The sequence below is a fragment of the Colletotrichum fructicola genome, assembly GCF_000319635.2.
Source record: "Colletotrichum fructicola Nara gc5 chromosome Unknown KSG_Nara_v1_contig03, whole genome shotgun sequence".
Taxonomy (NCBI): Eukaryota; Fungi; Ascomycota; class Sordariomycetes; order Glomerellales; family Glomerellaceae; genus Colletotrichum; species Colletotrichum fructicola.
In genome coordinates this window covers 4654120-4668830 of record NW_027094053.1, presented here as the reverse complement: position 1 = coordinate 4668830, position 14711 = coordinate 4654120, and the positions used below count along the sequence as shown (strand labels likewise).

Below are 14711 nucleotides of genomic sequence, written 5' to 3'. Positions count from 1 at the left end.
GAGACTTCAAAATATCCTTTCTCCGTGCCACAGTCCCAGTCGGCCGAGTCTCTGGAAAAATGTGATCAACGCTAGACTTGCCGGTAGCATGCGGCCACTCCATGCAATGAGCCGTCGGCACGCGGAACGATAATGAGAATGACGATGGAGGGGTTATGAAATCCCCTCCCCCCACGGGCTCGAGCGCGACATTCCAATCAGCGATGGCGGTTACCGTTCAGAAAGAGGGTAATGTAATAAGCTGCTGGCCTGGCCCGAGAGACATTCTGAACCACCACCTGTTACCGTGGCGGCCGCGGCGCCTGGCATTCTGGGGGAGGGGCAAAGCGAAAGACTGCCTTGCCCATATCCATATGTTGTATGTCTCACACCGCAACGATCCGATCGTGTCAGCTGAGGAGAGGGCGGAACATTCCACTCTCTCCGGGTCGAGGAGGCGTGGAGGAGGAGGCCTCGGAGGGAGGAGTCTCGGCCCAATCTATAATTCCAAGACATGACCGAGGCCTTGGTGGTCTGTAGTTACATCACCCTAGCTGCCTTCGTGCTCAATATCATTCCGATGCTTCTATTAAACTTTCGTGACTCTAAGGATATGATTCGGTCAGGGTCGTTTGATTTCTTTCTCGCCACCAGCTGAACTCAACCCCTCGTATCAACAACACGAGATACCACCCATCGTCAAGACAACCGAGTACTCCAGAATGACGCGACCAGGGCCTCCTACAGCAAGAACATGTCCAGGTCGTCCATCTCCTTGATGCTAGGCATAGCCTGGGCCCGTCGCGCCCTCTCCTCCCCAACCACGAAATCTCCAGGTACTTGGATCCCGTTCTCCGTTCCGGCCATCATGCCGGCCACGGCTCGCCCGCAGAGCGCGGCTTGGGGCATCCCGTGTCCGGTGTACCCAGCACAAACCCACAGCCCGGCCCCGCCGCCGAGCACATCGCCCGCCGGGACCTCGCCGACCCACGGCCGCCCGTCACGCGAGAAGGCCATGATGCCCGTCCACTCGTAACTCGCCTTGAGCTCTTCCGGGTCCGTCGGCTGCTCACCATCGCCCTGGAGGTCAATGTTCTTGGCCCCCGCTCGCCGCAGGTACGAGGCAACGACCGGGTCGACCTCGTCGTCATCCGAGATACCCACTCCTCTGGCTGTGCCGTTCGCCCTTCCTCCCCCTAGGATCATCTCCAGACCAGGGGAAGGCCTTTGGATGAGGTAGTCGTCCTGGTTTGGCGACGACCCCGAGGAGCTGGCCATGAAGACGTAGCTCCGCTCTATCTCGGCGCGCGGTTCCGGCAGCAGCGCGGCGACCTGGCCACGCACCGGCACGATGAGGTCCGAAAAGGCGGGGAGCAGACGGCTCGTGTAGGCGTTGGAGCACAGCAGGACCTGCTTCGCGGCCACCTGCCCGCGCTCTGTGTGTACAATCCACGACGCTCCGTCGTCACCGGCGCCATCCAGGCGTTGGAGACGCGTGACGGGCGTGTTGGTCTGCAGGTTGAACCATCCGCCTTCGCCTGCAGACTGCTGCTGCCCTCCTCCAAACTTTGAGATGAGGTCCTCAAACACCCATGCGACAAGTTTGTACGGCCAGCAACTCGCCGCATTCTCCTGCACGGCGGCGCCCGCGGCTCCTGGCACCCGTAGCGTCTTCAGCTCTTCCGCATCAGTGACGAGGCGTACGGCGCTCTTGAGGTGAGGTGGGAGGACAGCGATGGCGTCGGCGGCCTTGGCGACGAGGTCCGCGGTGAGAAGGGCATGGACGCCGCGGAGGGAGACCCAGTCGCAGGGGATGGCGTTGGCGGTGACGAGATCGCGGAGGTAGTTGTACGTCTGCAGCTCAAAGTCTGCTATGGCGGTGGAGGGACCATATACTACCGGCTGGCAGTGGCCACCGTTCTGGTAGGGGTGTCAGTGGCAGCGTTATCGTGAAGGTGGTTGTGAGATGACACGATGAGGGGTCGAGATAAGCTATCGGAGCCCATCACCATCAATCTTGGCTGAGCACTTGCCAGACTTCGACTTCCCTCATTTCACTTCGTGATACGAGACAGAAAGTATTAAAAGACTCACCCGTCCAGTAGCTCCCCAGCAGACCTCCCTGGCCTCAAGCAACAACACGTTCCTGCTCGCCCCGTCACTCCCCTCCTTCAGCTCTTTGGCGGCGAAAGCGCCTGTGATACCGCTGCCGACGACGACCACATCCGCGGTCGGAGGTAAGCTCTTAGTCGTGCGATGGCCCAGGAGCGCTTCGGAAGGCTCGCGGTGCCAGTATGAGCGGGTGCTCTTAGTCGAGGGGAGATCGGCCTGGCCCTCCCGCAGCGTTGCGCCCGTCATGGTGTCGGATGAGGAGTTGCTGTCTGAAGGTGATGATAAGGCTTGATGATTCAGGGTATAGAGTTTAGATAAAGTGACTCGAGTTCTGCTGTTTAAATATGCTGTAATTGGGACTTTTGTGATGTTCGCCGCGTGGACGGTTGAGTCATGTGTTGAAGGATTGACGTTTGGTTGATGGCTGGCGCGCCAGTGGACATGTGAGGTTAAGTCAACTACCACCACATGCACCGATGGAGCAAGTCCAACAGAGACATCACCAATCCACGTTGCAGAACGCGTCACTTTTGGCAGACCCACAAGAAACGGGTGTCGCACATCAACGAGACTTTTGAGAACGATTCTGATTGACATTATGCCCAACTTTTGTACCAATTTTTGGAAAGAAAACGCCACTGTCTATGGGTGCCATCCATCCATTCATTGATTACCCGGAGCGTCGCAGCCTCTAGGCTGCACCGCACACTGCTGGCATGATCACATCTAAAAGCCAAGAGTACGCTAAAGGACGTAAATAGCGTAGAAGAATATTTCTCCAACTCTTGCTGTCCACGACTGAACTCGCTTAACCCTGCATCTTTCTTCTCTTTCCGACCTGGGCGGAGAAACCGGTCTTGATGGCAGTAACGGAACGTCTCGAACCGCAAGAGTTGCAGGTAATGAAGTACAGACGGTTCTCTCCCTTGGACAGCTCGGTGTCGGCAGATTTGCAGGTCTTGCAGGTGACGTACTCGACTGTGGAGGAAGTTGGTCAGCTTCCGCGTAAGACGCACAAAAGAGGCAAACTCACTGATGTACTTGCGCAACACGTTCTCGAGCTGCTTCTGCTGGAAACGACCCTTGATAACAAGACGTCTGCTTCCGTCAACGGAACCACTGGTACCCAACTCAGCAAACAGGTAGGCGGTCACGTGCTCCTCCGTTCTCTTCATGCGCTTGCAGATCTCGGCAATGTTGGCGAAGATGGTCTTCTTGTTGCCTTCACGCATGCACTGCGGGGGAGGGATCTTGTAGCTCTTGGAGCCGCTCAAAGCGTGGTCGGGGTTCTTCTGGGACAGCTGGTGGAAGAAGCGGTTGAGCAGCAGGCTGTAGCTGAGGGCCTTGGTCTCGTCGTGCTGCCAGATGCCGGTGCCGGCGTCCATGTCACCCTCGTCAGCCTCGCCAGCGGCGGGAGCCTCACCAGCTTCGCCCTCCTTGCCCTCGAGGTCCAAGGCCTTGAGCTTGGCGGCGAAGTCGTCCTCCTCGCCCTCCTTGGGAACCTTCTTCTTCTTCTTCTTCTTCAGGGTCAGGTCGAGGCCACCGTCCTCGCCGGCGGGGGCCTCCTCGGCATCATCGCCCTCCTTGGCGACCTTCTTCTTCTTCTTCTTCTTCATGGTAAGGTCGAGGCCACCATCTTCGGTGGCATCGGGGACGGGGGTGGTCGCATCCTCGGCTCCGGCTTGAGAAGGGGCATCAGTATTGAAAGATTCAAGTGCTGCAGAAAGCGGCGGCGTACGAGGCGTGTGCGACTGGGCTGTCTCCTTGGGTTCGTCGGTAGCGTTGACCATTGTGACTGAGCCGTCGGCGTCGACTACTATTTGTTCGGTATCGAAAGCGACGGATTTACGCTGTTTGCGCTCGGGGAGAGGAGATGCCTGCGAAAATTGAATGTTAGATTTCAAAGAGGACGAGCAGAAATTTCGGAGATGAGCAGAGAATTAATCGGGGAGGAACAACGTCTTGGGCGGTGATGATATGATCGGTTTTATGGCGTCGAATTTGAGTCACGAAAAATGTCCTGTCTGTCCAGACCGTCTCTGATTCTGGTTGGGCAGTGGGGTAAAAGACGAATAAGTTCTGGTGGAGGGGCCAATGGTGGTGGTGGGCAGTGGCAGAAGTGCGCCGTGCGCCGTGCGCAGGGTGTAGGAGGGGAGGGCTAACGAGAGGTGCGGTGCGTTACGGTAAGCAACGGAGGAAACTTACTTCGACGTCCGCCATGATTGCGGCCTGTGTCTCACTGAATGGGGTTCTCGGTTAGGTATCCTTGGTAAATGCTTCTAGCACAGTGGTCCGGGGGGTGTGGTTGAACAAGCGCTGATGGTCGGAAGGGTCGACAAAACAAGAACCTGGTGACCTGGGATATGGCGTCGAGTCGGTTTGTGCCGTTCGAAAATGGTTCGGTAATGGAAATTTGTGAGAGGGAAAGTAGAATTGCCTCGACTGCAGGTGGACGGGATTTCAAGGTGACGTGAGGGTGCTGGTCACTGGTCCAAAGTGGGAGACAAAACCCCCCTCCTCCCCCCTCCAGTCACAGTGTCCGCCAGCTGTTGCGGTGCCCAGCGCCCGTCCGCAGTCACCCTTTGCAGCCTGTGACTCAGCGGGTACACACGGTCATGTGATCTTGACGTATGGTGTCCGACCGTTTCGATGGCGAAATTTGTACGGTAATGGCACTGGTCTCAAGCGTATGTTCACTCATATCTGGCACAGATTGACTCGGCATGCTTATCTTCTGACGCAGATTAATATCGACGTCTCCATGAATCGAATGCGAAAATTCGAATCAATGAAAGGAAGCGAAGTAGAAAGACTCAACCGTAACCGAAGCAGTGACTGATGATTCGGTACCTCTCAGTCCTGAGGCTATTCCGTCAGCACCTCGTGGAATCGCAGCCGGCCCCGCTTCACAGCATCCCCAGCCAATAAAAAACGGAATCGTCAACACCTGCTGCTGGCCGTCCCGTTGCCGTTTCTGGTTGGGGAACGGGGGATCAGAGAGCTCCAGGCGTCCGCACCTCCACAGCTGCACTGGCATCATCGGAGGCATCGCGGTCCCTTGATTCAACCTCCCGCGAAGCGCCCACCTGGTAGATCGTCTCGTGTTCGATCTCCTTGACACGCATGCAGGATTCAGCCTGCCCTGCGACTCAATCGGCGTTGAACCCGAATCATCGATAGGCCTACCTGCCACCACCGCGTCTTGCCGCCTCGAAGCTCCAACAGCCGAGCGCCGAACAAACGTCCGACGTCCTATCTGCCCGCCATACCTCTCTCTCTCCGGCATGATGCAGTCCACCGATTCCTTCGTCATCCACGACGACATCTCGCCCTCCTCTGACCTCGACGAGATCGATTCGCTGCCGTCAATATCTAGTAGTGTGCTCGACTCCGAAGACGACTCGGATGCGCAGGAGGAATGGGAGCGCAGCTTGGAGCAGATCCAGCTCCTGCTGACCATGGTCATCGTGCCGTTCGCCGGAAAGTACCTGGGTCGCAAATTTGCGTACTGGAGTGAGCTTCCCTAGAACGTGACGCTGGTCCCGCAGATGCTAACCGTGCTGGCACAGGTTGGTCAAGATATATGGAATGGATGCACAACGTCGAGGTGCGGTGGACAAACAAGGGCGCCTTCAAAGCTGCTGGTGTCGCTGAGGCTGCGGCTACTTTATAAGGAGCATGATAGTGGTTTTGATAAGTAACTTCGCAAGAGACGCTACGGAGTCCAGAAGTTGGTGTTGTGGCCCAAGGCGGCGGTTGTATACATATGGATGGCGTTGAGGCCCGCCGTGATAGATCAAGGCGGCACATACAGAAGCAAGGCACAAGACCTCGCTAGGAAGATTTGCAATTCAATGATTTCCAAGTTCAATGATGAATTGCTCGTAGGGGCGGAGTCCCTCGAGAGTTATATCCCCGCGGGCCGCATCCTGCCACGAGGGTCTACTCGACAACTCGCTCTTACACGCCGTTACACATGGAACTGATGAAAGAAAACTCGCAATCATTGGTGTCAATCATTGTGATTCTGCTACACAAGAGGGTGCTAAGCAGCCTTGCGGCTGTTCCCAGAGCACCGTGGCACTTGGCCCCGCCGTATCCATAACCATATATCCATGTCATCCCATAACCCATATCCGGTCATTCATTACTACTATATGCCATCGTGAAGGTAACATAAAAACAACAGCATGCCGCCAACGCCGTCAGAACCCAACAGCTATTCAAGGACCAGTCGTGAATGCCGCGTGTCTGACCTAGTGACCGCACCCAAAGAACAAATAGTCGGGTGGTTGTTTTTCAAAAGCGTGTATCTTGTATGGTGTATGTTGTCGGCGAAGCTTTAGGCTCCAACCTGGGCCATAGAGGGCCGAGAGCTGCGAATAGAGCCACCACCGCCACGACGGAAGTCCATGAAGGTAAAGAACGCTCCGGCACAAAAGCTGGCGAACAAAAACCACATGAAGACAGTGCTCGCTTGGATCTCGCGGCAGCGCTTCTCGTCGTCAGCGGAGCCCCAAACGATATAGTCGCTTGGGTGGTCGCGACCGTCGAGCGTGCCGCAGTTGACGACACGCAGTTTGGCGGACAAAACAATGCTGTCAATGAAGGTGAAGAGCAAGGCCGCACCGTCGAGAGCCAGCATGACCAGGGGAATGGCGATGCCGGTGATGAACGATGTGGCCAGGCCGTAAAGAGCAGCCAACCAACAGATGACAGCAACGAACATTGTGAAGTTGATCGCAGCCATGGCAGACCCGGCACCGTTAATGTTCAGAGCGATGATATTGCCGATCAATGCTGTAACGAGCAGGACCCAGAGTACCTGAACGCCTCGAATGGCGACCTTGAAGATTGATTCCATCATGTTGGATAAGTGTTGGACCGCGTCCGGTAACTTGGATGATCGGGTTCGATGGGTTACTGGTGAGTTGGGTGCTAGGAGCAAGAGCTACTAGAGTTATGTAGAATGACGTTGTCGTCGAGGGTTGTATGTGTGTGTAATTTGAAGCTGGGAGTAGTGGCGTGACTGGCGTCTGACGATGAGTGCTCACGGGATGATTTGCAAAAACAAGCAATTGTTCATTGACTATGTCTGTGTGTGATGTGGAGGAAGACAAGAAGTCAGTAGACGTAGACCAAGATCTGGCAGGGTGGGCGTGGAACAAATAAGACTTGTCTGGGTTGTTCAGGCTGGTTGTCGGGTGAGTAGAGTCGCGGTGGAAGGAAGCGGCAGGAGGCAAGGGTATCTTTAATAACTGGGAAGGGACGGGAAGGGAAGGCAAGGGCGGGATGGAAAGGACTCGACGAGTCGGCCGAGGAGGGGGCTACGTCCCAGAGCCGGACACCACCAATTCCCAGTCAGATCTAGCACTCATGGATGCACTTCACTGACTGACAGAGGTGCAGAGTCGCCCGACATGGGAAGAGAACCTTAGGGAGGGCACGGAGAGCCGGGACCTGACATGGACGGTGGACGCGCGGGAGCTGCACAGGCGTAGGCGTGACGGGTGAGAATTCGATGATTTCCATGGCGATCGGCAGTTGCGGGGACTATGACCTCACCAGCCAATACCTCTGCTCAGAACGCGCTTCTCTATTTCTTATTTGCCTCGCAAGCTCGCAGGCGGCATTCTCTGAGCCCGTCTTGGGTACGTACCGTGTCCACGTCTGGCCGAGCGCTCCCGCAGGCCCTAAGAGACGCCCCAAGACGTCCAATGGCATCATCCAAGGGTCCCAGAAGCCGCCAAAGCTGCCACTAAGGAGCTTGGACAAGACCGCGTTCAGCCCAACAGATGACTCGCCTGTCCGCGTCCGTCATTCACCTCCTCATTGACTCTCATCTGACTGCCAGATGTCGCTCTGAAACGCAACCCTCCACGACACTTTGAGATCCGAGAAAAATAAAGTCCAAAGACCAGTGGCGCGTGTCTGCTGGCGCCTCTCCCGACGTGGCCGAAAGTTCGAGATCCAGTCCAGTTGTGGCACTGTTTGCAGCTGCAGGGTTGTTCTCTCCGCGGGGACCTCATCCAAAGGGTTTTTTTTTTTTTATCTTTATTTTTTCAATCGCTTTTTTATGACCCTGCTGCGGCTTTTGGGCCCTGTCCAAGTTCCCTGCGTGGTGGGGTGATGCTGGTTGGCAGGTGAAGAGCCTCCCAATCCCCATCCATCTTCTTCAAGTGTTGGCCCTGTGTGGCCCTCTTCTTGCCTTCTCTGCCCCGCCTTGGCCCTTCCTGCTGGGTTGATCAGCTCGAATCGCCCCTCCTTCCCCTGCAGCAAATCCCAAACCTCCCAGCGATTCGCTGCCACAAACACAATCTGGCCCAGCAACCCTGGAGGAAACATCCACTGCCACACACCTGCACCCCAGTCACGATCGCCCTCACCCTATCAAACCTTGAGCGCGGAGGTTATCGTGAAACAACGTGAGCCAGCATACCCGCGCCTGCGAATTTGTCGACATCAAACTGACGCGTGCAAAAACAGACTTCACGGTTGCGATTCATTGAGGTAGATTTTTGCTGCGCCCTCAAAGAAAGCTACAAAGAGGCAGCAACACACCAATCCCATCGCTTCCTCAGCGAGATGAAACCCTGCAAATATCTCAAAGTGGCTGCAAGTGTAAACAGTGTAAGTACACTGCAGGACTCCTGCACCTGTTATTTGCGCCCGGATTATTGACCACGGATGCAGGCCGCGGGCAGCAAGACCCTGGTGAACACAATGGCAGACGACACCGCCCAGTACCCCAGAGCAAGCCTCGGTGGCATTCCGCCCGAGCTGTTCGACCATATCATGTCCTATCTCCTGCCCAGTGTTCCCCCGACTGTCGTCATGAGGCCCTTCGAAACCTCGTATGATATTCATACCAGCGCAGCGCAGTATGAAGAGTGGCAGTTGACCCGAGCCGACCTCGTTTCTCTTTACCGAACATCCAAAGGCATATCTCGAGCATCCGAGCCAGCTCTCTTCAAGAATGTTGCTCTTGCGAAGCCCTATCACCTTCGGCGCTTCCTTCGCCTTCTGACCTGCCCAGCCAAGCATGGCCTTGGAAATCACGTCCGAGCCCTCTACCTCCTCGGCGAGTTCCAGCTAGGACCACGAGTTCCCTACTTTCGCCTCTGGCGTCAGCTGTACAACACCAGGACCCTCACAGACCTGGCCATCGTTCTCACACTTATACCCAATGTGGCTGAGTTCTTGATCACCTCTCCTAACGAGAAGTACTTCGAGCTGCTGATACGGACGATGCGACATCAAATGGAGTACACTCATATGATGATTCCATCCACTGAGACACTCACGCAACCAGAATCTTACGGACTGAAGCTGCACAACATCGCATGTGAGGGAAAGACACCCCTAACGCTCCACCCCCTTTCCTTCGACCTGCCGTTTAGCTGCGTGCGCACCCTTCGACTCCGTCACGACTTCGCTGACACTGATTCTGACATCGCCGGAGACTCGCTGCCTGAGGCTCATCGCCATCATTTTTCCTGCAATATCCCTACTTACCTTTCTCAGCTTCCCAACCTCGAGATCTTCGAACTTCTCTCCGACGCGCCTTGGTGCTGGAGGCCTATCGACAAGCACAGGGATGACGTGAGTCTGCCGGATTACAACGACATGCCTCGGATGAAGAAGCTTGTTCTGCACCTTTCTTGCATCCAAGAGCCAGAGCTCGTCGGTATTCTGCTGGCGTGTGCTAACCTGCAGGTGCTCACCGCATACTTCTCAAGGAACACCAACCCTCACCAGTTCCGACGTCTTCCTCAAGGTAAAGACTTGAATCAGGCCCTCCGAGGTCTCTCTGGTAGCTTGCGTCACCTGGAGCTTGTCGCCGCTAAACCTGGAAACTACTTGCCATCATACCCAGAACGTTTTGCTGGTCAGAGGCGGAGACTCGACTGCCTTCCTTATCTCACCAATGTCAAGACTCTCGTCGTTGACTTTACAGGTCTGTTCGGACTCTGCGACTTTATCAATGAGAACGACGTGCTCGACCTTCGCAATCGCTTTCCCCCTAACGTCCAAGACTTGACGATCGGGTGCAGATGGCATTCAAACCCCCCGATTCGAATGGCGGTTGACTACGATGACGAGTTGCGGGTTGTCAGTGCTTTGGCAGACTGTTATAACATCACTCTTTTCAAGCTTCGACGACTAACTCTGGATATTCCCACGACTTGCTCCATTCTGGAGCCGCCCTGTCCACGGATATTCCTTTCACACCCCATGACCCCAATGGTCGCATCACGCCCAGTGGCGTACCTGATGGACTGTGGCATCGACGTTAGCTTCCACAATATTTGGCGCCAGTTCGAGTACCAGGGCCAGATCTTTGAGAACTCTGCAACTGACCGACAGATAGAGCGAGTAAACAATAGGATCACGGAGGAGAATCGGCGCCGGAGGCTCCTTCGGACGGGCGTGAAGGCCCCGTGGTACCTCCCTAAAGAAGACTACGACGCCCTACTGGCCAAGATCATGTTTGGCTAGGGCCGTCGTCCAACAAGGTTGGCGAAGCACGATTAATCGGCGTGCCACGTGCGGATCACTGACGCGGGACGCCAAAGAAGTAGCCATGGCGTCATCGTCGTGGACTTTTGCTATACACTACTGCGGGAGTGGCCACCCGGGCTTCTCTAGCCTGAAGTTGCGGCCTTTTACCCACTACTAACCACACCAGCTTGATGCTACAATCAGGACCGGCACTTTTGCGTGGAGGAAAATGGATCATATCGAAAAAACTGGATGCGTCATGATGACACGAGGATATGACGGACTGTTGGAATACATGTTTGGAGAAGAGGATCGATCATTGGCATTGGCTTTTCATCAGGGAATCACAGGAGAGGACAAAGTCAAAGCAACGGGATCTTTTCAGGAGGCCAAAAAGGGACGATTCATTGGCATTGGGTCTCTTCAGAGCTTACACGCAGAGACGAACGGATTTGCATCACGAGGAACAGTGAAAAAAGCTCATGAATTAGCAAGGAAAACGCCCGCAATATTGACGGTGTCTGCAATGATAACAATGGCCGAGTGACTCTTCTCTGTACTGCCGTCTACTTTTCCATCCTCATTCGTACCTACCTATGCTTTATCTTTCCCCGCATTTGAAGATCTACCGGCTAAAGTTCAACAAGCCTTCGATGTACTTGCGGGTATCGATGCCAATCCCCGACGCAAGACGGCCCGCGCCGTCCCCCCACCCCGTTCCGCCCTCGGCGAAGGACGAGCTCACGCCACGGTAGCCAGCATGGTCGCTGGCTCTGCGGATCAAAAAGATCTCTTTGCTGACCTTGGGAGGTGCCGGCGAAGCCTTCTTGGGCACCGGCGTGTCTGAGCCAGATCCGCTCGTCGGCGAGGAATCGTCAGTCTCTAGCATTTGCTGGCCTTGCTGCCCCTCGTCGACCTCTGATGTCGATTCGGCGGCCGCCGGGCGTTCGAGAATGCGTGACCAAACCACCCACCACCCACGGTTCGTCTTGCAAGTCCGCTCGAGCTCGTTGATTTCGGACCGTGTGATGTTGAAAAGATTCAGCAGCTGCATGTGCGTGTTCATAGCCTCAACGCGCGACCAAGCCGGTTGCGCGTTCGGGTTGGACATCTGAGTGTGGTCGGGGATGTTGGGTATCGATGAGTGCACCGTCATGGCCTGCGCGTCCCACACAAGGTCGTAGATACTGCCCGTCGCAGAGCCGATATTCGGCCGTTCGGGTCGATATTGGATCGACGACAGAAGAGGCTTGCGAAGGGGTAGGAGCTGGTGGTGTAGGGATCTGTAGAACGAGTTCAAAGCCAACGAGTCGGTCCTCAGCTCAAACAAGAAGGTGAAGATGAAGGGCTTGTTGATGTAAACAATGACACGCAGCTTGCTCGCCTTATTGGAGTCCTGGTTTCCAAACTGCGGGTTGCTGGTCACAGCGTTGGCACCGAGAGGCGTGATTTCGTTCGTAAGGCTGCTGAGGTCCTTAGTAAAGGCCGCCTCCGCCTGATCCTTCCCTGTCTTCTCGAGCTCAACGTGGACGGTGCGAAGCATTGTGCGGGAATTTGACTCGACGGCATCCGGGTTCTCGGCCCCAGTGCCCCGCTCGTTTTCATCACTGTCGCCGCTGTCCTCAACGTCACCCATTAACCCAATAAGAAAGTGGCCGGCGTCGTCGTCCATGGCCTTGGGTTTTGGTGCTTTACCAAAGGGATTTTTGGAAATCTCCCCAGTCTGGTGTGCTGCGAGGGCGGACAGTTCGTCCTTCGCCGCGGAGAGGGAGGCGTCAGACTTGCCGATGGACCAGTACGTGCCGTAACCAAGCTTCATGACTGTCATCAGCTTGTCCAGATGCCCGTCGCCTTCCTCCTGCGCAGTTGCCTCGTCTTTGCTAGACCCGGGTCGCTTGGCCTCTTCCACGGTGCCTATTTCCCGCCCTCGCCTTTCTGCAAGCGTCATCGTAGACCTCGAGCTTTCCCCAGACCCGGAGCCGGAGTCTGTCCGGGTGGTATTCGGGCGGGCGGGCGGCCGCACGGGCGGGGGCGCAGGCGCAGCTACAGCCGGGGGGACCTTCGCTTTTGTTGTTTGCGATACCGATGGTTGCTTCGTCCTCCGAGAGCGACGAACAGCTGTAGGACTATCAATGACACCGTAGGCATTTTCACCCCAGGTGTAAAGATCCTCCATCCAATGCGCCACATCCCGCACGGATTTCCGAGACAACGCGCCCGTCCCCAGGAAGATGGCGCCGTCCTCGGGGCCGGGGTCTTGCCCAGTACCCAACCACGAGCTTTTGGGATCCTTGCCATCTTTGGCTTCACCGTCGGCCTCAACAGACCCAAACTTGGAGACTACGAGGTCCACGAGGCCGTCTATTCTCCCAACGAGGCCTTCTAGCACCTCCCGTTCTCCGCTACCCCGCTCCTCTTCGCCAACGCCAATGCCTAGTTCGCCGGACGCGGCAACGTTGATGCCGGCGAAGATTGTATGTGCCGGGTTGCCCTGCAGCAATACATTCCAAGTCGACAGGAAAAGATCCCAGTAACGGCCGAGGAGACTGAGAAACCTGGGTCTACGAGAACGCACAAACAGAGCGCTGAGCGAGGTTCCGTGGTGTAGCAGGAAGGTGGAATGAGCACGCAGTAGATCTTGCAACAGAAGAGTAGCGGGCTTGATCTCCTTAGACGAATACTCGACCACCTCCTCTGGAGTTTCGTTGGTCTTGCCCAGCTGCAGCTTAGGTGGTAGAGGGATGCGGGTTAGATCGATAGACTGCGAGACATCAGAATTTAAAGGGAGATACAATTCTGCGATAAGGCAGGCGTACAGCAAGAATCCACCAACCTGGCTCCAACTCGTGGAGGACGACGCGGGATTTCTCCGTGTCTATAGAATCGACAGGCTGGCCGCCAGAAAAGCTTTTGCTGAACTCTACCATGCCCTGGGCAAGGCCAATCTGACGAAGTCGCTCATTGCGTTCTTCTTGAGATATGTTCTCAGTAGGTTTGCTACGAGAACGATGGCGGCGTTTCTGTCGCTGAGTGCTCACGGAGGCGTAGTATACTATTTGGTCGTCAAGAGTGTCGTCCGTGTTCCCCAAGGACGGGTTGAAGACGGCGAGGAAGCCCAGCTGGGCAGGAACGATCCCCCCGGGAGACGATGCCATTGCGGACGTGGGTATCTGATCTGTGAGGATTCACTGAGAACGGGTCGGAGTGCCGTGTCGGGATTTCTAAACAGCTCCGTAGGCAGGAGCAAAGGGCTGCGGATAAACGAAGGCTTTTGACTGCAACTGATGATGGCAGCGTCGTCGAATCACTCTGACGGGCCAGCCGCTCTAAAAAGCGTTGCCAGGCGCAGGTGGCAGACGAAGACCAAAGGTGCGATGCGTGTGAGAGACGGCATGAAAGGTGTGGGTGAGGTGAAAGGTGAGAATGGCCCAGAGAAGCGTGGTCGATGTCTGCGGTGGGCGGCAGCAGCGGCAGCAGAGAGCTCCCAGGCGGTCCACGCAAGCGCGCAGCAGTGCCTGCGGGTTCGGCGATGGTGATGGTCTAGGCGTAGGACATGCGGTTTGGGTTGGGGTCTGGCCGGGCGGAAGGTCGGTTTGGCAGAATGGAACCTTGCTCGGTTGATAAGTAATTGGGTTTATGTTGAGCTGAGATCCGAATCTCGATCCTCCCCCACGATGCAGGGCAAGGCCGTGTGGTGTGGCGCCAGCACCAGGAGAAGCGTGGCGGATGGGAAGTGCTTGAATGCTTGGGTGCTTTGGTGGAGGCCCGGCAACCCTGCAAGTTGGGATTGGCCGATGGCCCAGACCGCAATGGGCCTCGCTGTCTTCCCTTCCATTTAGCACAACGGACTTAGCACCACCACTGGCACGGCACATAGCAGTGCTATTTGCTGCAGGACCTGCCCGGAGGCTCGTCCGACATTGGACAAGTGAGGGGCTGTGAGCTGCTGTCACTGGTTGAGCTGGGAGCCTGCCGGCTTGGATTGCAGTGTTGTGCGACACCAGACGGGATGAATAGTGCTTGTGCCTACCTAGGTACCTATCTCTGGCCAAAGAGCGAATAGAATGCCACTTTTGCACCGGATGTTCACATTGCCCGGTCTCTGAGGTCTCGTGTTT

General features: G+C 56.0%; 6 protein-coding genes across 6 annotated transcripts; 2 read left to right on the top strand and 4 right to left on the bottom strand.

The window, feature by feature from the left end:
* Nucleotides 1-720: 720 nt before the first annotated feature.
* Nucleotides 721-2337, bottom strand: CGGC5_v006117 (uncharacterized protein; the record flags this gene model as incomplete). The annotated part of the gene is made up of 2 exons (XM_032035246.1): nucleotides 721-1899; nucleotides 2074-2337. 2 exons carry the CDS (start codon nucleotides 2335-2337, stop codon nucleotides 721-723), a joined length of 1443 nt encoding a protein of 480 aa, XP_031892383.1.
* Nucleotides 2338-2899: 562 nt separating this feature from the next.
* Nucleotides 2900-4311, bottom strand: tif212 (putative eukaryotic translation initiation factor 2 subunit beta; the record flags this gene model as incomplete). The annotated part of the gene is made up of 4 exons (XM_032035234.1): nucleotides 2900-3069; nucleotides 3125-3772; nucleotides 3830-3968; nucleotides 4297-4311. The coding sequence occupies 4 exons, from the start codon at nucleotides 4309-4311 to the stop codon at nucleotides 2900-2902; spliced, it is 972 nt and encodes a 323-aa protein (XP_031892421.1).
* Nucleotides 4312-4760: 449 nt separating this feature from the next.
* Nucleotides 4761-5764, top strand: tam7 (Uncharacterized protein; the record flags this gene model as incomplete). The annotated part of the gene is made up of 4 exons (XM_032035211.2): nucleotides 4761-4778; nucleotides 4835-4910; nucleotides 5221-5604; nucleotides 5661-5764. 4 exons carry the CDS (start codon nucleotides 4761-4763, stop codon nucleotides 5762-5764), a joined length of 582 nt encoding a protein of 193 aa, XP_031892556.2.
* Nucleotides 5765-6433: 669 nt separating this feature from the next.
* Nucleotides 6434-6958, bottom strand: NCE102 (Non-classical export protein 2; the record flags this gene model as incomplete). The annotated part of the gene is made up of 1 exon (XM_032035200.1): nucleotides 6434-6958. One exon carries the CDS (start codon nucleotides 6956-6958, stop codon nucleotides 6434-6436), a length of 525 nt encoding a protein of 174 aa, XP_031892557.1.
* Nucleotides 6959-7621: 663 nt separating this feature from the next.
* Nucleotides 7622-10590, top strand: CGGC5_v006113 (uncharacterized protein; the record flags this gene model as incomplete). The annotated part of the gene is made up of 5 exons (XM_032035189.2): nucleotides 7622-7903; nucleotides 8419-8516; nucleotides 8578-8601; nucleotides 8673-8721; nucleotides 8785-10590. 5 exons carry the CDS (start codon nucleotides 7622-7624, stop codon nucleotides 10588-10590), a joined length of 2259 nt encoding a protein of 752 aa, XP_031892558.2.
* Nucleotides 10591-11218: 628 nt separating this feature from the next.
* On the bottom strand, nucleotides 11219-13748 carry CGGC5_v006112 (Vacuolar fusion protein CCZ1-like protein; the record flags this gene model as incomplete). The annotated part of the gene is made up of 2 exons (XM_032035178.1): nucleotides 11219-13354; nucleotides 13410-13748. 2 exons carry the CDS (start codon nucleotides 13746-13748, stop codon nucleotides 11219-11221), a joined length of 2475 nt encoding a protein of 824 aa, XP_031892559.1.
* Between the last annotated feature and the right edge of the window lie 963 nt (nucleotides 13749-14711).